A 21,320-nucleotide genomic window follows, 5' to 3' on the forward strand; every position below is an offset into this window, starting at 1 on the left:
CGTAAGGGTGGGTTTTAGAAATATAAATGACATGGTGTATTTTAGCCTCGCTGGTAGAGTGGAAGGGAATGGAGGCTTAAGGGAACGGTTGGCCAGCTATATAGATGGCATCCAAGGAGAGAGCTGGGGTTTCTGCTACACGATTTAAGGTACTAGAAAAATGGATGGACTCTGGGCAAGAAGAGTTTATTCCAGGGAGGCTAGAAATAACGGGACTAATACCTCATCAAGAAGATTTTAAACTGTAAAACTGAATATATAAGAGCACGTATTAGTCATTGAAAGAAAACTGCCTGGAAGATAGGCCAAGTCACTCCTAGGAAAGGAGAACAAGAAAAAGAGTCAAGAAGACGACCTGACATTAGAGTCTAACAAATGGAACTTGGACTTTGGGCAAAGAGATTGCTGTGTGGTGAAGGGATCTCATTAAGACCCAATGACATGGAACTCAATGCTAGAATACTGCAGTTGGGATGGTGTCTTAATGGGGTAGGGCTGTTCTAACAAGATACCACCTCCGGGGGAGGGGGCTTAAACAAAAGAAATTCATCTCTCACAGTTATGCGAAGAGGCTGGAAAGTTTAAGATCAAGGTATCAGCCGATATGGTTCCTGGTGAGAGCTCCCTTCCTGGCTTGGGCACACCACCTATGAGAACACAGCAAGTGTGCTTATGGCCTTTCCTCAGTGTGTGTGTGCATGGAGAGAGAGAGAGTGAGCTCTTTGGTGTCTCTTCTTACAAGAACACTAATCCTACTGGATCAGAACCCCAGCCTTATGCTCTCATTTAACCTTAATTATTTCTGCAAATTCCCTCTCTGTATATACAGTCACATTGGAAGGTAGGGCTTCAATATATGAATTTTGGTGGGGAAGCAAACATTCAGTCCTTAACAGATGGAGAACTTTGTCCCACAGACTCAGAGCACTGGAGGAGTATGACTATACAGCTAGAAATATTCATCAGCTTGGGTCAACATATTTAGGAGCGAAAGTGTGCCAGAAAAACCAGATTAAGACAGAAAAGAGGAAGAGAAGTGATACTATCAAAGTAGTTTATACTGACCAGGGGTTTTCAAATGCTTTTAAATTATGAAACTGTTTCTTCAATCAGATCTTACATAGTAGAACTCAAGAGTAAAAAGAAACAATCCAACTTAACATCGTGGATAAAAGATTTCTACAAACACTTCACAAATGGTCAATAAGGAAACAAAGAAGTGCTTAGTATCATTAGTCATCAGGGAAACATAAATGACAAACACAGTGAGATCACATTATCTGCTCCCGGGATAGCTAAATTGTACAAGTTGGACAACACTGAATGTTGGCAACTGGAACTCTCTTACCTTCTCTATGAGAATGTAAAATGATACAATCACTTTGGAAAAGGTCTGGCAGTTTCTTAAAAAGTTAAACATGCACTTCCCCCTATGACCCAGAAATTCCACTCCTATATATTTACATAAGAGGGAGAAATCACGTCCACAAAGATTCATCCAAAAATGTTGATAGCAGCTTTATTTCAACCAAACACTTGAAAAGCATGTGCCCATTGATAGCTGTGTGGATAAACAAACTCTGTTCTATCCATACAATGGAATTCCATTCAGCTATAAAAAGGAACAGACTATTATTACACAGAACAGCAAGGAGGAATCTCAGAAACATTGTCTGAATGAAAGAAGCCAGATACAAAACAGTACCTACTTGATCATTCCATTTATTTTATTTTTTTTTAAGATTTTATTTATTTATTTGACAGAGACAGAGATAGCGAGAACAGGAACACAAGCAGGGGGAGTGGGAGAGGGAGAAGCAGGCTTCCCGCCGAGCAGGGAACCCAATGTGGAGCTCTTTCCCAGGACCCTGAGATTATGACCTGAGCCCAAGGCAGATGCTTAACGACTGAGCCACCCAGGCGCCCCTTGATCATTCCATTTATATGAAGTTTTGGAACAGGTAAAACTTATCTATGGTGAAAAACAATGGAATAGTCTTCTCATGTGAGAATAGAAGTGGGGGGGCGGGGAGGGCTTGACTCAGAAGTTAGCCTGAAGGAACTTCAGGGCTGATAATAGTGATATCTTGATAGGTGTTTGGATCATGTAGGTGTATGTATTTGTCAGTGTTCATCAAAAGGCCTTAAGGGGCACCTTAAGGGGTGCCTGGGTGGCTCAGTTGGTTAAGCGTCTGCCTTTGACTCAGGTCATGATCCCAGGGTCCTGGGATCAAGTCCCACATCGGGCTCCTCACTCAGCGGGGAACCTGCTTCTCCCTCTGCCTGCAGCTCCCCCTGCTTGTGTTCTCTCTGACAAATAAATAAATAGAACCTTTAAAAAAATTTTTTTGTGTATTTCAACTATATGTAAATTTAATTAAAAAACACCATAAGCAAATATTGAACAATAGGTAATGACAGGCATGTTGAAACATTTAGGGGTAAGTACCCTGATATCTACAACTTACTTTGATTTATATACAGACTCTAGGTGGTGGGGTTCCAGGGGTTCACTGTATCATTCTTTTGCCTTATCTATATGCTTGAACATTTTCATAACAAAATATTGGAAGAAAATCTTACACAGAAACTCAATGCATAAGATACAAAACAGAGAGCGACTCTGGCGAAAGCAGGGGTGGGGCCCCAGAACCCCTTCAGTTGGCCCCTATCTTGTTGCTTGGGGTTGTCCTTGAACCTCCTTGGAACTCTGGGAGTTGGAGAAACACAGCTTGAAATGTCTGCTATAGGCAGCCCATGTGGGCAGAATGGGGATGTGGATGATGAATTCCCAGGAACAACAGTGAATCTAGCTCAGGAACATGATGCGGTGGTACCGTGGGGATTTCAGCTATCTAAAGATCTGCCCCAACCTGTCTACTAAAACCAGGGTATCACTAACTTTTTACTTGTCCCGTGAGCAAACTCATTTCAAAAAATGTAGAAGTAGGAAGGAAAAGTGCTACAAAGTACTGAACTCTGATCAAATAGGAAGGCGGGGACTGGTAGGTGGTGGTGAAGTCATGAATCATTGGGGGGAGGCTACCAGGTGGCTTTGGAATTTGGGATGGATGATGAAGGGAACATGGGACATACATCAGAAGTGTATCTTACAAAAAAACTACAAAAGTAATAATCTGACAGGATTTAACAAATGTAGAATCAAAGAGGAAGGCATCTAAAGAAACGCACGTTGCTGCCGAGGGAACAGGTGTGATTAGGTGTATTAAGTGTACACATGACAGAGGAGTAGATAACTGGGGATGAATACAAAAGTCTTGCACAGACAACTTTAATATACTTCCAGGAATGAAGTCAAAACCCAAGACAAGTGAAAAGGAATATAAAGATATATTTAGGGCTAGAAAAAAAACAGCCCAAAGTCAGGAACACTTCTTAGATGAGATGATTTAATAGCAACAGAAAGCAGATTTACTTATCTCCTCTATAAAGAGAATGCTCTTCAAACTAGAAAGGGCAAAAGAGAGCTGTGTGCCTGAGTACAGGTCCTTCCAATGTGACCACAGAAGTCAGGTCAGTAACAGCTGGGAAGTTTAGAAACCAGGAAAGGTGGCATCCAACATAAAAAGGTTCCTGTATTCAAAAGGGAAAACATGGAGACTCTGGCAAATATTGACTCATGAGTTGATGTAATCCCTGGGAAATTCTAAGGTGAATTATTACACAAAAGGTCAATAAACACTTGGAAAAGGAAGTAATGATTACTAAGCAGCGATAGGGGTTCACTGTGAACTGCATCTTTTACTGACTGGTTTATTAGAAGGAGAGATTAAGGATATCAGAGACATAGGCCATGTGGCTTGTAGCAAGATATTTTCCAAGTCATTAATGATGTGTCATTGGACTAGAGATAGAAATGTGAGGTCGGTGATAGCATAGTCAGGTAAATGTAAACGTCTATGATTGACTGAGGAACTCGAACTCAATGTGTACAATAATAAACAGAATATCAAAATGAATGGGGCTCCTGCCACTTGGTTGTTCTAGCCTTTTTTTTTTTTTCTCCCCATGACTGAAAACTTCCACTTGTGAAATGAGAAGATAACATGAGGCTGGAAAGGAAAGTAAGTATTTTGAAAAGGTATTTAAAAGATGTTGACAGGTTAGAACAACAAGGTGTAGTAAGATAAATCTCATTTGGGTACAAATATAAAGTTCTGTACTCAAATTTTAGAAAATCAATTGTGTACATATGAGGGATAACCTAAACATTTTTTTTTTTTTAGAATGAAATCTATGATTCAGTTGCATAGTGTGTCAGCCCACAGAGTTGGTGCCATTTTAGTTTGATTTAAACCAAATACAAAATCAAAAGAAGAAGGTAAGAGTCCCACTGAGCCTGAGCTGGTCAACATCTGAAGTGGTGAATTCCATTTCAGCTGAAAGAGTCTGGAATGGAACTGATAACATGGCGTGTGCTCAGAGGCAGGGGCAGCTGGAAACCACGTCCTGTGGGAAATGGCTGAAGAACCGGACACATTTAGGCAGGAGAAAATGAGATTTCAGGGAGTCAAATACTATCTTCCTCCACACGAAGACCGTTAGAGGACCGCAGTTATTTGGTGATGGTTCAGAAGGCAGAACTTTGGCTAAAGAGAAGAAATTTCCGCTCTGTATAGAGCAGAACATTTTGACAACTGAACTTTTTAATAATGAATTGGGCTGCTTTGTGAGGTAGTAAATCCCTCCTCTCTGGAAGTATGCTAGTACGTGTTGGAAAGACACTGGTCCAAGACATTGTAAAGAAATTCCTCCTTTGCAGTTGGTGAGATGTTGGATTTAATGGCCATTGAAGGCCTTTCAAGGAAGAATTCGATACCATGAGAATCAGGCTTCTATAGTAAATAAGTCATGAGGTGTTTAGATAGCATTCATAACAAGAGGGCTGCTGATGACATTACTGACTGCTTATGCCTTCAATATTTAAAAATCCACTTAGATACAATACATAGATTTTAAGTTATTAATGAGACTGAGCAAGTATATATAATAAACATGCAGTATTACCTTGACGGGATAGGAGAAAAGCTTAACAAAGCCAAAATCATCTCCAGTTGCTAGGAGGGAACAGTCTTTGGTAAGACTGGCCGCATTGACCTCAGTCACGTCACTATGCGCGGGCCAGATGCCCTCGCAGGTGGGCCCCAGGACGCACGTCCATGTGTCCCACTCGATTTTCTCGATCTTAAAAATAAGGAAAGAAAGTTAACATACTTTTGCACAACCTAGAGATCTCTTTTAATGGAAGCACGGTCACAGCTGGTGTGCAACGTTACATTAGTTCCCAGTGTACAGCACGGTGACTGGACAAGTCTATGCGTCCATTGAGTTCTGCTCAGCATGAGTGTAGCTCCCATCTGTTACCATCCAGTCCTATTACAATACCACTGACTGCCTTCCTTATGCCGTATCATCTGTTTTTCTTTTAAAAGAAACAATACGAAGTGGAGTCGTTCTAACTGATGACTTCACCAACATCAGGCATTTGTGTTGTGATCTGAGGTGCGGAAGTTCTAAGCTGCATTTTCTGAGTGGCATCTGCATTATCTTAATAAACACTACAGTCAGATAGCCATATATTTTTCTACAGATAGAATCAACATTTCAGAATTGTGGAAACCAGAGAGTAAGAAAGTTTTTTAGTTCTTTCCTAGATATTTACCATCGTTGAATCCATAAGCTGGATCAGGGTTTCTCAGTCTCAGCACTATTAACATTTTAGGCCGGATGATTCTCTGTTGTCAGGGGCTGTCCTGTGCACAGTAGTATTTTAGCAGCATCCCTGTCTTCTACCCCCGGATGCCAGTAGTCCCCCTCCCCAAGTTGTCCTCAGACATTGGCAAATGTCCCTGGGGGAGGGGGCAAAATTGCTGCCAAGTGAGGACCACTGAGCTACATTGATCACTCGGGCTGATCAGTTAACAAACTATTTTAAAAAGTCACAGATACAACTTTTGTTTTGAAGGGCTGCTTTCTAGAAGGAGTGAGTACTAAGATTCTGCAGCTAGCACAGAGACTATCTTAAAAATCTGAAGGATTGTTCATATTGCATTGCCATGAATATGTATTTTATCCTTTAAAACTATTTTGTCTGAAATTCATGGACAGAAGACTTAAAATTTGTATAGGTCCAATCCTGATATAATCTAGGCTTTCCTTTTTAAAATAAACAACAGTAACCACACTGTGTATTAGACTTTCCTGGGGGATTTGATCTATTATCCCTTAGCATTACAGAGAAACGGCAAGATAAAGATGGAGCTAGGGTTTTAGTCACAACGTGGGGAGGTGTTGAATGTGTTTTAGTTACTTAAATTTCTCATTTCACGTTCTGTGTCCCTTCTGGACCCATGCAGAACTGGAACCAAAAGCTGTGCTGGCGCTAGTGATTCGGGTGCCTTAGGCAGGACTGCGGACTGAGGTGACCTGAGGTGGCTTAAACTGGCCTTCGCAGGAAGAGAAGGGAACCATTCCTGCTGGTTCTACAAGCAGGCTTTCTGGCCACCGACTCCCTTCCAGATTCTAGATTCCATTTCTGAGACCCTCCTGTCCATCCCCAGGGCCAGCGCCCTTTGTGCCACTTTCCCTGACCTCGGTATCTAGGGCTCACCCTGTGGTCACCCCAGCAGCTCACCCTTGGCCAGATCTGGGCACTGTGGTCCCCAAGCAAATATCTCATTTGTTGGAAGCTATGGAAAATGCATTTAAAATGGAACATTAAGAGTGACCCCCTGTAACTCGCAAAACCCCAAGGAGGTAAACTTGTTAAAAAATCCTGGAACTTAGATGGAAGAAGGGTCCTCAAAGGGTCTTTTCCACAGCACCTCACCTCGGGCAGATGTGTCATTACCATCATGATTTTCCAGGGGAAGGAACTGAAGCCCACAGAGGCGAGCCACGTCCAGCACAGCCGGCTTAGGAGCAGAGGGGAAGCGAGTTCGAGAGAGCTGGCCTCCTAGTTTAGTGCGGCTTTAACTGCACCGGGCTGCAGCAGGAGGATTTAAATAGATATTTTAATATTTGCCGTACTTCACAATTTGCTCAGCAAGCTTTGCATTAGTTTCACTGTGGCTGGTTTGTTTTTTTTTTTAAATCTTTTGTGGAAAGAGGATTTCCCAAATCCTTCATATGCAGATGAAGGGCCTGACAATGCTGGTAAAGGAAATGCTGAGCTGCCTCTCTGGTGCCCTGAGGTGGCAAGCCCAGGGAGGCCCAGGCATGGAAACATCAGCTTCATGGCCTCCCCAGACAGCGGCACCAGACAGCAGCCTCTGGGATACCAACCGTGTACCGCAGAGTGACAAGTGAGCTCTTCACAGCCCGAGCCTGGCATTGCAAGAAGCCTCGTAACACGAACTTCCCTCTTGTGCCTACTCTTCTTATACATAGTAAGTGCTCCTCGGTCCCAAGTTGGCATCACTCCCCCTCTACCACTTGGTTAGACTGGATTTTATTTCAGTATACCTATTTTGGGGCACCAGAACATGAAGGGAAAATACAGATGCAGTGGTGTAAAATGATGCTTAACTACACAGGAGAAATCCAAGAGGCCCCGTGGTCTAGCTGCCGAGTCACACATGGACCCCTCAAGACTGGGACCACAGCTCCACGGTTCTTACCCTCCTGGAGCTTTCATCTCCCTCTCTGTAAAAGGAGACTGACAACCATCACACAAGGCACTTCTGCAGACAAAAATACAGGCACATGAAGGGCCCGGCACATTCACCAAGTATCCAGTGAACAAATGACATAAGTTAAAATATCTCTTTCTCAAGGCTACAGAAATTTCTTTTAAAAAGTTAAAACAGCAACTGATCAGAGAGAAATAAATTGGGATCTGGGAGTGAGAGCAATTGATCAGTAAACAATTTCCATGAATACGATGTCATCATCTATAACAACTTCTGTTTCTTATGTAATGCCTTTGTACTTCTTTTAGAAACCACGAAAACATCATGAATGGGCCCATGTCCCAGGGTCCCTGGGGGCACTTTGCAACCATGGGATAGTTTCTATTACCGGCAAACTGCAGTCAGAGAGAGGCAGATGCCTGTCCCTCAGCTGTGTATCCTCTGACCCCTTTCCCTCTAAAGAAGCAAGATTTCCTTTTCTTTCTTCAAATGTTACATAGCAAATAAATTGCCTCCTGGGGCTAAGCAGAGGTCCTTAGTGCTCTATCAGGCAATTACCTTCTGGCCATCCGCGTTAGCACAGACCCTGAGAGAGCCACTTGCCCACAAGAGCAGCCGAGGCTTTAGGATGGCATTAGGTCATGGATTCAAAAATTGTATATAGGCTTTGATTTCAACAATTAAAAAATGACGTTAAGTGGCCAAGGACATTAGGAAAACAGGGAGAAGGGAAACAGTTTGATACAAATGGATGGTCAGGTTGTAGATAGGTTTTGTTTTGAAAAGTAATTTCTCTCACTGTTGTTGCAGAAGGTATTACTATAATAAATAGTAAAGAGTGAGAAAGCATGTTTCAGCAATTTATGTTCACAGAAAGCTGTGCGCAAAAGGACAGGGTGTGTCCAATGGAAGAAGTACTATGTGGCATCCAAGCTGTTAGCTTAGTCGGTGTCTTCCAGCAGAGGGAAATGGAGCTGAAGGCCGCCTGCACGAATGCATGATGCCACATCAGCAGCCCCGGGAATCCATAGGTCCTCAGAACGTAGGGAACCCGATGAAGCAGTCAGATTTAAGACGCGAGCAAGCTTAAAGGTACACTGAATATAACCCATACTGGTGGATAATAAGTGACAGGTTTTTATTTAAAATGCACATATTACATCTTCACAAAACACTTTTTAAAAAGCTCTGTGTAAGACTATTACCTCTGAAGGTCTTATTATATGCCGTTTGCCTCTTGGAGCTTCAAAAAAGAGCTGTTCTTTGGCACCCGAATTAACCTGCAGTAATTTTCCTGGTATGAGAGAACGAAGCAGAAAGACAATTCACATCTGCATTTATCTTTCTATTGTAAAGAGATAAGCACGGTTGCAACTATTCTGATTCATTTGAATCATTCTCATAAATTGAGCAAATAAATGGTAAATTCTCCAGAAGTGCATGTAAAGGCGATTGCATGGCATGGTGCAGGCCCCGAAGCCACCAGGAGGTTGTTAATGTGGACCTCATCCCTTTTAATGTGGCCTTGCACATCCCTCCTAGCATCAAGCCTGCTGTGTTTTACTCTGTTGCAAAGGAAGTACATATTTTTCAAAAGCTTGACAAAAACCGGGATTTATTGCTCATTTGCCGGGTTGCACAAGCGTGTAGTAAAAGGAAACGGCTTTGGCAAGAACTATGGCATCAGAAGTGAAAACCTTGTGGCAAGCATCCACATTTATCCAGGCCTAAATTCTAAATTTGTCCTTTGAAGTTTAGAAACTGGAAGATAAGGATGTGTAGAACAACCTATAAATGCCCCCCCCCATCTTACTTGAAAATTTGTAAAGAAATCCAAGATTTTCCCAAAACAAAGTGTTGAACAAAAATGGTCTTTTGGTCTGATGTAAAATTAAAATCTTGGATTCATTTTGATTAATGTTGAAGAAGATTAGATACCCTGATTCTCCTCCTAACACCTCACTAATTCTTTATGCCTTGAAATTTAAATGACTGAAAAGATACAGACTCTGATATTTTTTCAGCATTTTAAAAATCACAGGACATTTCAAACACACATAGAAGTAAGAAGAGTACGAAGAACCCCTATGTGCCCAGTCAATGTTCAGCTCTAACAGTTATTAGCACATGGCCTAACCCCATTCCATGAGCCTCCACTCAGGCCCTCACCACATTATTCCGAAGCAAACCTCAGATGGCCTAATATTTCATCTGTAAATAATTCTGTGCATATTTACATCATACTATTTCCTCCCCCGCTTTTCCCTCACAACTCTGTACATCTAGTGGTCTTGAAATGTCCTTCCTGCAAAAGTAATATCAAAAAAGAACTTTGTGTCTTCTATCATGCTCTTTAATGCTCAGGTGGGTACCACCTGGGTCTGCAGGCTGGTTTGGCTAACTTTCTGAAGATGCAGGTCTATTTCTCAGTGATTGATTAAAAATAAGTCTCTCTAATTTTGTAACTGAAAACCTTAACTATTTCTAATTTGCTGGGTTATAATAAATATGGTGATGAGGGACCTTGGCTGTGAGGAGCAAGTGAATCCGAAAACATTTCCTTAGAAAGGGGCACATTTCCCTGAATTTATGGCTGAACATACACAAACAAGAAAAAAAAAAAGGCAGTTAAATTAGTTTTGGCTATTTAGTATTATAAGAAAATGAATAATCAATATTTTTCCAATGACTAAATAGACCTACAAAGTATTTTTTAGGATTCTCAAGAGGAAGTGCAAATAACAAATGACCTGGAAAAGGGATTAAAGGATTCAATGAAAACAGCCTTTGATTCAGTGGCTAATTTTAGATGACTTCTGGCCATGAGATACTAAGAGAATTCAAAGAATTATAATTCCCAGATAATCCCAACAATTCACTTTACACAGTAGTTTCAGAGATAATATTTTACCTAAAGAACACCCTAAAATTATTAGCATAGTTCAGTGAAGCACTTTATGACTGCAAGATTATTAGAAAATCTAAACACAAGAGACAAGCACCGGAAGTGCTCTCCAGCACCATAATGCCCGTGGGGTACCAACCTAGTTCGTGCCCCTTCCCTGAGAACTGCCCCCCATCTTGGGCTGGACCCCTGTGGTCGTGTTTGTCCTCTGGAGGACAATGACCCAGGACGGGCCGGGCCAGAGATGGGAGTGGGCACTCAAATTCTCTTTCCTTGGAACTCAGAATCTAGGAGACCCAATCAGTGGGTGCCTAGCTGGGATAAGATGTGGGCTTTGGAAGTGAGAGTGGCATTTTGGGGTGACTGAGTGGACCAAGTGCAAATGAATTAAGGGAAGCTGCCTGTGCAGAGAGAGGGGCCAAAAACAGACACCAGACCAAGGACAGCAGTGGACACTGAACTGAGCTGCCTCGGAGCAGGAGAGGAGAGAAGAGGGGAGAAGTGCCTGCTTGTTTTTCTGGTTCGTTCCTAAAGACAGTTCCTCAGGAGATGTGCTTCCTGCTCTTGGATTCTATGAGCTATCCTTGTATCTTCCCAATAAGCTCATTCTTCATTATCATTTTAAAAATTTTAAGCTGAGTGGGTTTGAGTTCCTTGCAACCAAGGATACGAAGGAATTTTAAAAAATTGCAACAATTCTTTGTTAGGAAAGTGAAATTATGGGTGTGATTCCTCCCCCTGCCCCCACCCTATTCTTTACCGAGGTTATTACTTTTTTTTTTTAAGCATAGAGAAAATATTTAGGTCACCACTCTTTTTTTCTGCTGCCTTCTTCTCTGTCATACAAGCACCGAAATATTCTGAGAACAGAAGCAAAGAGCAAAAAATCTGTATAATCCACATATAATTGCCCCTTAGTAGGAGTAACCCTATTCTTTCAGAATCCCCAAATTTTTATTCACTAGAAATGTCTACTCACAAGTAGGAAGAGAACTGGAAAGTCCAGATGTCCTCATTACTAAGCAGGTATAGGAAACCACAATCCCCGCAGGTGTATAGAGCTATAGAATCCACAAAATGATTCACACCCATCATCCCAGTTGCTATATAATTCACAGGTTAGAACAGTTCCAAAATTCATACTAAATGTACCAAATATATCAGACCATTTGCAATGAAAATGGCAAAGAGCATTCTATTACGGCCCAAAGTGTTGACTGGTAAAAATCTTACAGTACTGATATTTCTAGAAATGAACTAATATCAGCTAGAAAATGTTCTTCCCTTATTTTCTCTCTCCCCACATTTTTTTTTTCTTTCTCAAGCATTCTGTACAGGAGCTTTCATTCAGGGGTAGCTGATACTCCTGCAACAGCCTGATGCGCTTTTTGGTTTCTTAGGACCCGTGGTTGCCATGGACACGAAAGGCTGCCTCGGCTGGTGACTGCGCCATCCCCCACCCCTGACGAGCCAGCTGGCTCTGGCAAATGTATTCACTATTTTTGACAAGATCAAAGGAATGAAACAGATCCCTGCTCCTGAATTCTGCTCTCTACCCCTGCCAGACCCTCGAGGCCCTGCCGTGAAAAGCTAGGTTGGTCTTGAGACAGTATGGCACATTTCTGAGGTCAGACACTTTGGGAACTGGGATATCAGGAGCACAAGCATACCAATGCGACACATGTCTCACGGCCATCACAGTGGAGTTAAACCAGGGAAGATCCATGGGCATACTTGCTCTTATTCTCCGGATGGCATAACGCCCCCCTGAAAATCAGAAGTATTCTATTCTCCTCTCTGTCCATAGAAAATATTTGGTCTGATGCTGTCACCTGACCCAAGGGGCCACTTAGGACAAGAGATGAGGAGGCTTTTCAAAGACTCAGCCTCCTTACTCCCAGGGCCTTTTCCATCACCCTGAGCTCCGATGGACCATAGAGGCTGGCTTAGGGCAGAATTATGGAAATAGTGAGGTGTGCCTCTCTCCCTGCAAAGTGATGGCTCCACACAGAGGGCCATCTATATAGGCCGTCACCTGGACACCTGCATGATTGCGACCCACTGGTCCTGGCCAAGATCTTGCTCTTTCCATCTAGGACTTACTCCTCTTTATATCCCTAGCATAGTTAAGTGATACAGGGCCTACACATTTGCAGAATTAACTTTTTTTTAAAGATTTTATTTGTTTATTTGAGAAAGAAAGAGAGAGCATGAGCAGGGGTAATGGCAGAGGGAGAGGGAGAAGCAGGCTCCCTGCTGAGCAGGGGAGCCCCAATGCGGGGCTCGATCCCAGAACTTCGGGATCAGGACCGGAGTCAAAGGCAGACTGACTGAGACACCCAGGTGCCATACATTTGCAGAATTAAAAAATAATACCAAAAATGCAAGTAAAAACCACAGTCAGATACCATTTCATACCTATAAGGATAGTGACTATAAAAAAGACCTCCCCAAACCCCAGAAATAACAAGTTTTGGTGAGGATGTAGAGAAATTGGAACGCTGTGCTCTGCTGGTAAGAATGTAAAGTGGTGTAGTCACTATGGAAAATGGTATGGTGGTTCTTAAAAAAAATTAAAAATACAATCACCATATGATTCAGCAATTCCCCTTCTGGGTCTATACCCCCCAAGAATTAAAAGCAGGGTCTAGTACACCCATGTTCATAGGAGCATTATTCACAATAACTAAAAGGTGGAAGCAACCCAGGTGTCCACTGATGGATGACTAGATAAACAAAATGTGGTCTATACATACAGTGGAGTATTGTTCAGCTTTAAAAAGGAAGGAAATTCTGACCCACGCTACAATATGGATTAATCTTGACATTATGTTAGGTGAAATAAATGAGTTACAAAAAACAAATACTGGGGGCGCCTGGGTGGTTCAGTTGGTTAATTTCAGCTTGGGTAGTGATCTCAGGGTCTTGAAATCGAGCCCCACATCGGGCTCTGTGCTCAACGGGGAGTCTGCTGGAGATTCTCTCTCTCCCTTTCCTCCTGCCCCTCCCCTCGCTCATGTTCTCTCACTCTCTCTAAAATGAATGAATAAATCTTTTTTAAAAAAACCCAAATACTGTCTGATTCCAATTACATGAGTTACCTAGAGTAGTCAAATTCATGGAGACACAGAATGGTGGTTATCAGGGGCTGGGAGAAGGGGCGAAGGGGAGTTATTGATGGTTTACAAGACAGTTTGTGCAGATGGGCGATGGTGAAGGGCACACAGCAATGTGGATGCAGCTAATGCCACTCAACTGTACGTTTAAAAATGGTTAAGATGGTAAATTTTATGTGTATCTACCACAATTAAAACTAATGTAAAAGAAATCTTCCCAATTGAAATTTATTCTTCCTATGTCCCATTTTCTCACGTAAATAATAACTGAGTGTAGCGCCCCCCATCAATGGTCACTGTAATGGTGGGATTTCACACGCTGTGCCACATACTGTGTGGGTGTTGGATCCCCAACAAAACGATCCGTACTCTACTCTGTGTATGCATAAGGCTGGCCCTGAGTGTTCTAAACTCTGCTCCCATGATGGCATAAATAGGGACGTTAGCAAGAAGATACCAAGGGGGAAGTCACTCCTTTTTTTTTTTTTTTTTTTTAACAATAAGGCAGAGAACATGCATGGGTGTGGGGAGGCGCTGAGAAGCAACTGTCTCCCTCTACCCCCTCAGCCTCACTGGTCCCTAGAGGATTCTCAGGCCATCAGTGTACTGCCTGGTCACCAAGGCCAGCCTAGGCCCTTGACACTGTGTCTGGCAGGGCTCTGATGTGAAAGTGAGAGGGACTTATGTGATCTCCCTCTGCCCTTGCTGGAACTTGCACTTTACAATCCACGGCATGTTTCCGTCCATCTAGTGCCCTGTATAAAACGCCTATGGGTTGTAAGGCTCAAATAAAGTCCAAATCCCAGGGCAGCAGGTATGGTTACAAATGAATACCTGCCTAGCAGAAGGATCCGTCTGTCTATGGCCAGTACTTCAAGCAATACTTGAAATAAAGTATTCTGGCAACTCTGAAATCATCTCTTGCAGGTTGAGGCCCTCAGCCCCTCTCTCTCCTGGCTGATTTTAGTTGCTTTCCAACTCCAGGCTTACTCGTCCTCCCAAGGCAGCAGGGAATGCCCCATCCTAAGTTCCTTAGAGTTACCTGATACCTCCAGGATAAAGTTCAGCGCTCAGCTCCCTGGCGCATAATATAAATGTTCCTTTGCAGCCTGTCCTGGTCTGTCTCTCCACAGCCCCCTCCCTTCTTGCCCTCAGCCACTCAACATCACTATTTCTTAACCTCCCCCTGTTCTTTGCATCTCCTGTCTTGACATGCCATATTCCTTCTGAGTCTGGAACGCTCGTCCTAGACTTCACCATCTGGTGAACTTCTGTTCATCTTTCAAGATCCATCTCAAAGGACGTTGCTTCCATGAGGCTCCGTGGATTCCCCTATGAGCTCTTTCCTCAAAGACACCCCTGGGCTTGGTGCTTTTCTATCACACTCAACTAAAACTTCTTTGGCAGCTGGGACCCCGCCCATTCCTAGATGCCTACCCCAAACTCTAACATCAGCCAAGTCTCTGGGATGAGACTTAAAAGTGACCCATCATGGAACACTACGTCAAAAACTAATGATGTAATGTATGGTGATTAACGTATCATAATAAAAAAAAAAAGTAAAAAAAAAAAAGTGACCCACACTGTAATAATGCTGCTCCACCCTGGGTCCTTAATGCTGACACGGCCCATTCAGAGGCCCTGCACGCCACTGCCCTGTGACTCACCGTTTCTCATTCCAGTGCCTTACTGGGGGGGGCCTGTACTTCAAGTGCAAGTACGTCTCCCTCACTAACTTATGAACTCTGGTGGAGAACTACAGGAACTGTGTCTTACTTCTGAATCATTCACATTTTCTGGCTTAAAACTTCGCACATGGTCGAAACTAGATTTGTTATGGGTGTGACTTAGAGGAGGTGGGGGAGCGGCTGGGAGTTTTGGAGAGTAGGGTGATATTTCAGGTGAGCTGAATAGAGCTCTCTACCTCTGCCGGCAGGTGAAAATTGCTGGAGACTTCTTGGGCAGTTCTCCGGGAGGTGGAGCACTGATAGGAAAAGGGAAAACGGGAAGGGAGAGACGCAAGGCAACGACACAGCTTGCAGAGCCCAAAGGTGAAGGAGTGGCTTGCTACGGTAACGGAAGGCATCGCGTATCTTTAACGATCTTAAAACTCAAAGGCTTGAATTAATAACAGTAACTGTAGTAGTAGTAATAACACAGAAAAAATACTCAAAATGTTAATAGTAGGTGCCCCTGGGGTGTAAAGTTACAGTCATTTATATTGGTTGTGGGTTCCCCACTCTGTTTTTCTCCAAAACTCAACTGTTCTTCTCTCTGGAAACAATACATGAATGGATATTGACTTTTTTAAAACAAAAATTATATCTTAGAAGCCTCAACATACTTTACCTCTTGAGTCCCAGTCAATATGTGTAATATAACTAGAAGCCCCTTTACAGATGCCAACGCGTTTGCTTGTAAGGACGTTGTAAATATCCACAAAGTTATCATGGGAGGCCACAGCAAGGTATTTTCCTGTATCTGTAAAGAAAATGTGCAGTTAACACCCAAACGTTTTATACAGGAATTTACTTCCAGGAGCTTATTTCAAAATGGGGAAAGGTCAAGGAAGTATTTAAATAGTCTATTCTTATAAATTTTTGTCCTGACATATTCTAGAAAGTTTCTGCTGTAATCTTCACCTTTTGAAAATTTAATATCAGAGATCATTTCTTTTCTGTGATGGAAGGAGACCATGTCTTCAACAGTGTCAGCATTTACGACCAGGAAACTCCCATCATTCAAGCCAACTGCTAAGGCTTTCCCATCAGGGGAGAAGGCACAGCATCTTCCCCCTACAAAAGAATCCACGAAGATGATTCTGTTATCAAACAAACTCAATGAAGAGATGGACATTTGCATACGTGCATTACGCATAGACATGTGACTGGGTCTTTAACATTATTTGTGAGAACTAAAACTTTGTAATTTAGAACGTATCCTCTCTTCAAACTCAAGGGCAATGATCAGAACGCTAAAACAACTAACAACAAAACCCCATGAAACAAAACCTTTTCTATTTCTTTAAGGTTTATCCATTCATTTCTTAAAACCTGAGTACATGGGATTTTCAAAAGACCCCAGGAGTGAGTGGGGGAAAGGAGTGAAGGATTAATAAAACCAGTACCTTTGCTTCCAAGAAGAGAGATGATACTTAAGAATGGGAATTCTGGAATTCAGTTTCTAGAAACCATTTTTTTGGATATCGTGCCTTACACATAAAACTTGCTTTAGAGACCTTGTTGATCTTAGAGTCACTCCAAGACTTTGATCCATGGGTCCTAAGCATAATTCTAGAGGTGAAAGATTTTATCCTGCCTCTTCTGTCGTGGACAATACTCTTTCAAAAGGTGTCTCTAAACAGTACGAGCTGCCAGTGCCACGTGAGCAATGTTTTCTCCTGCTTTGCAGGGTCACAGAGAGGTATTTCTGAATGAGTGTGGACTCTGTGTGTGGGGGTGTTTAATAGGAATCCTGTTTAATAATATCCCGCCCCCCCTTCTTATTGTCAAGACTTTGGTAAGCATGGCCCCAGGGATGGGACGGTCATACAGCTTTGTGCTAAGGCACTCCAAACTCAGCTTCCACACACTCCCCTCCGTCACGGTTCATGGTATACTGAAAGCTATGTACCAGTAACGGCAAACTGCCTTATCTAAATTCTATCTTCATTCATGCACTCAGGTAGCAACAAGTTATTTATGTACTGTGAGTCACACATGGTGCCAGGGCTGAGAGAACAAAAGACAAGCCTGCCCTTGAGGAGAGTCATCAAGATGAGGTTAACCATACACGTTATTATACAAACCAGGACACTTCTCAGAGTGAAAGGGAGAGCTAGTAATAATTACACCAGGAAAACTGCTATAAACTGGATTGAACGGTCATTCCATCTAAGATATGTTGATAATTGTTCTTTTGAACTAATTTTTAACCCAGTGAATAAAGTCCACTGTCTGATGTTGAAGTTACTCACAAGGAGGTCTTAGTGTATCATTTTCCCAGGATAAATTAGTGGTCAAATGATTCAGTCTTGCAGTGGTGAGAAGCATGGGCTTCAGAGTCAGACCTGGGTTTGAATCTTGGCTCCCCCACTGACTAAGGCCCACAAGTCCACTGTAAAGAAAGGCAAGATGGCAGAGAAAAACAGCTTTTGGCAGTAGCCGCAGGCGTGTTCTCTGAAGCCACTCTGTCTGGGTGGGAGTTCAGTGCAATTTCAGGCAAACAACCGAAGTTCTCTGTGCTGCAGTCTCCTAATCTGTACGTGGTAAGAATAATGGCCTTACTACTCAGGTTCCCATGAAGATCAAATGCAAACTGCTAGGAGTCACCAACTCAACAGGATCAGCCACCATCATGGTTACTATTGTGTTGACATCTTTTTTCATTTTATTCCCTTGCAATATATTCTCCACGTCTCTCTACTTGTAAAACTACCCCATATAAATATTTTAGGGCAAGACCCCAATCTCATCCTTCCCCAAGAACTTCCACAAATGCTTTGAGCCTCAGCTCTCGGGTTTCCTCCTTGCTGAAGTTGTCCCTGGCAGCAGGCCTTCTCCTGAGCCTCCACACAACTTTGTTTGTGTCAGACATCTTTCATTTGTTGCTCCACATCTGCTCTCCACCCCTCCCTGTGCCTTCTGCTGGCCTGCAAAGATCGCGTCAGTGGTCTCCCTGGCCCTCTGGCTTTTGGCTGCGTTTGGCCCAGGGGGAGCATGAAAAGGAGACTCGAGGGAGGGCGCAAAGGAGGAAGGGGGAACAGGGAGTTTGGGCTCTGTACCCCCCTAGCTGCCTCCCCTGCAGGGTCACTGTGAACTGGCGGCAGCCCTGGGCTGAGGGGCCTAGCTCCTGTCCGGCCTGTCCTCTCACAAAGTTCTCACTTCTGGGTTCTAGCATTGTTCTCTCCTCTTGACCCTTCAGGCCCAGGGCTGATGAAGGTACCTGGCTGTTAGCAGCTGCATGGCGCTGCACTATCCCTCGTCATTCCTCAACACCCTACCCACCCCTTTAACAAATGGTCCCATTTTTAGACTCTCCTCAAATCGCCCTATTGGAATGGACCATCTGTTGCTGGGACTCTGTGTGAATCTTGTCCATCTCTGACACTAGAGATGGGACCGTTCATCTTGGGATCCCCAGGACCTGACACATAGAAGCCACTCAATAAATGTTTGCTGAATTTGCACTTCTTGGTGTACCTCTTTGTTCTAGTAGCAAAGGGTGTTAAATACATATTTACTCATTTCTTGATATTAACTATTTTTTTAATAAAACTTTTGTTTTTCAGTAGTAAAATCAGTTGTAGAGACTGTTAGACATAAAGATAAAGAAGCATTCTTTACAAGCTGATGGGTTGTAAAGGACTCTGACGGACTCCCACAGATCTCCACCAGGAGAAGAAGAAGGACATATTGCCCCCAGGTGGCAAACGTGTGTGCAGTGCAAGGAAATGAAGGAAGTAATAGATCAGGCCAGCTCTCTGGAATTTCTATCTGTAGCAACGAACACTGAATTCCCATTACCTAGCATAAGTGGGGTCATGTACCAGGTACACTCAGTAAATATTAGTTGAGTGAATGAATGAACGAATGAATGAACGCAACACATTCTGTTGTTGGTAAATACTTTGACAGATGTGTTAAAGTGGTATCACGTACCTTTTTTGAGTTTTCGAACAGCCAGCATACGGTGCTGGGAGGATAATTCCCAGATCCGAAGTGTTTTATCATCACTCACTGTTGCGCAGATGGGCAGGAGAGGGTGGGCTGCCAGACCCCATACTTCTCCCTCCATGTGCCCCTGTGGGAGAGGAAACAAGGCCATATAAACTCGGTTCGCGCTTCTTGGCTAGCCCTTCTGTAGCACTGTGCTGTAGACCCAGCAGGTTCACACATGAATAAACACAGGTTGAGCTTCCTTAAACCAAAATGAAAGCGCTGAATAATTTTTTTCATTTGAACTTAAATCTAAAGCTGGGTCTACATGATGCCAAAATCTTCATTTGTAAAGCAAAACATGGACTCGTTGCTCATAAGCTTTGTTTATATGATGCCAAATATTTTTCCTTTTAGAAACATCTGGGTAAATAATAAAATACCCTCATTTGATCCTCTTGCTTGATACTGAGTTAACACAGTATATATAGGCACACATACACTTGCAAAACGGCTTGATCGTGACACAAAGCACCTTTATGAATAAACCCATGTTCTAAAAGATGTAGGTAACCACCTATCTCTGTCAGAGGGATTGGACAGCAATATTCTTTATTTTTCCCCCAAAAAAGTAATTACTTTAAAAAAAAAAAAATCCAGGATCAAATTAAGGCATATGCATTGCATTTGGTTGTTATATTTCTCTTCTTTTCTAGTCTTACTGAGATACAAGTGACACATAACAGTGTATAAGTTTAAATTTGGACAGCAATATTCTTATTAATTTTAGTCCTTTGAATGTATAGCATTTGGCAAAACAAAAGCTCAGTTTTCATACCAAGTGTCCTGAGAATAACTCAGGTTCAGTGTTTGTTCACACATTATTCTATCCAGTGAATATCAGACAACTAAAAGGTGCTTAAAAGGCATTGGGCCAATTCCATATACCTGTATCTTATCACACACATAAATGGCTTAGAAATAAGATAAAAGTGTTTAAAAAATGAACAATTAGGGAGAAAATGACTGATGCCTGTAATTTATCACTCAATAAAGCAGTGTAAAGAATAGATTAGTGCACAGAACAATAAAACAGACTAGACCGTTCACTGAGTTTCTGCGTTTAGTGTCTACTTAGACAAAGGCTTTGCTTAGTAAAGCAAAAAGGAAGACCATACACAGCATCTGAAAGGTGTTTGTACTTGGACTGCTTCAGGGAACAGGTGGCTTTCTGAAGAGAAACTGGATGATTCTGGTTTAACAGGGAAACTGTTTGAGCAAAACAGTAATTTGGCAGAAGTTCCAAATAGAGCTGACATTCAAATATCTGAGAAGGGCCAAAGGGTGTAGATACGGTCTTTGAATTTATTGGATTTGGAGTACCCTACATCCCTAGTTTTCTAGTTTTCTTCCCTTCAGAAGCCTCTCATCCCAAACGTCATGGTCAGAGGATGGGTCAGGTGTCAACCCCAATTTCCCCCCAGAATGGATGTGCTTGGAGGTCTTTCCCAGACCAAGTCCCTTTTACATTTTGCTTGAGGACAGGGTTGCGTGCTCTGAGACCCTTTTAAATCACTGCCTCATATATTGACTTAAACATGGCATTTCCCTATCTAATGGGACTAAATTTCTGCATAACATAGGAATGGACAGTGAGCAAGACAGGCTGGAAGTTTCTCAAGTGGTATAGGAATGGGCTTGGAATCTTACCTTCCTTCTTTTTTTTTTTTTTTTTTAAAGATTTTATTTATTTATTTATTTGATAGAAAGAGAGAGTACAAGCAGGGGAAGTGGCAGGGAGAGGGAGAAGGAGGGTCCCGCTGAGCAAAGAGCCCAATGTGATGTTCAATCCTGGGATCCTGGAATCATGACCTGAGCCAAAGGCAGATGCTTAATCGACTGAGCCACCCAGGCACCCCTAGCTACAGGGCTTTTGAGGTTTGTTTTTAACACAGAATTCTTCTTTAAACACATTCTTATTCAGGATATC

At 42.6% G+C, this 21,320-nt stretch overlaps 1 protein-coding gene across 2 annotated transcripts in view; it reads right to left on the reverse strand.

Annotated features, from left to right (window-relative positions):
- EML6 (EMAP like 6) overlaps positions 1 to 21,320 on the reverse strand; it is a 261,708-nt gene that overhangs the window by 41,089 nt on the left and 199,299 nt on the right. For both annotated transcript variants that reach the window (XM_035001542.1, XM_035001543.1), the window contains exons 21-25: positions 19,334 to 19,475; positions 16,316 to 16,468; positions 16,023 to 16,154; positions 8,858 to 8,946; positions 5,029 to 5,205 (exon numbers count right to left, since the gene is read on the reverse strand). In XM_035001542.1, coding sequence (XP_034857433.1) covers positions 5,029 to 5,205; positions 8,858 to 8,946; positions 16,023 to 16,154; positions 16,316 to 16,468; positions 19,334 to 19,475 — 693 coding nt within the window. The remainder of the gene's footprint in view (positions 1 to 5,028; positions 5,206 to 8,857; positions 8,947 to 16,022; positions 16,155 to 16,315; positions 16,469 to 19,333; positions 19,476 to 21,320) is intronic.

This window comes from Mirounga leonina, unplaced genomic scaffold (genome assembly GCF_011800145.1).
Source record: "Mirounga leonina isolate KUSES-001 unplaced genomic scaffold, KU_Mleo_1.0 Mir_125, whole genome shotgun sequence".
Taxonomy (NCBI): domain Eukaryota; kingdom Metazoa; phylum Chordata; class Mammalia; order Carnivora; family Phocidae; genus Mirounga; species Mirounga leonina.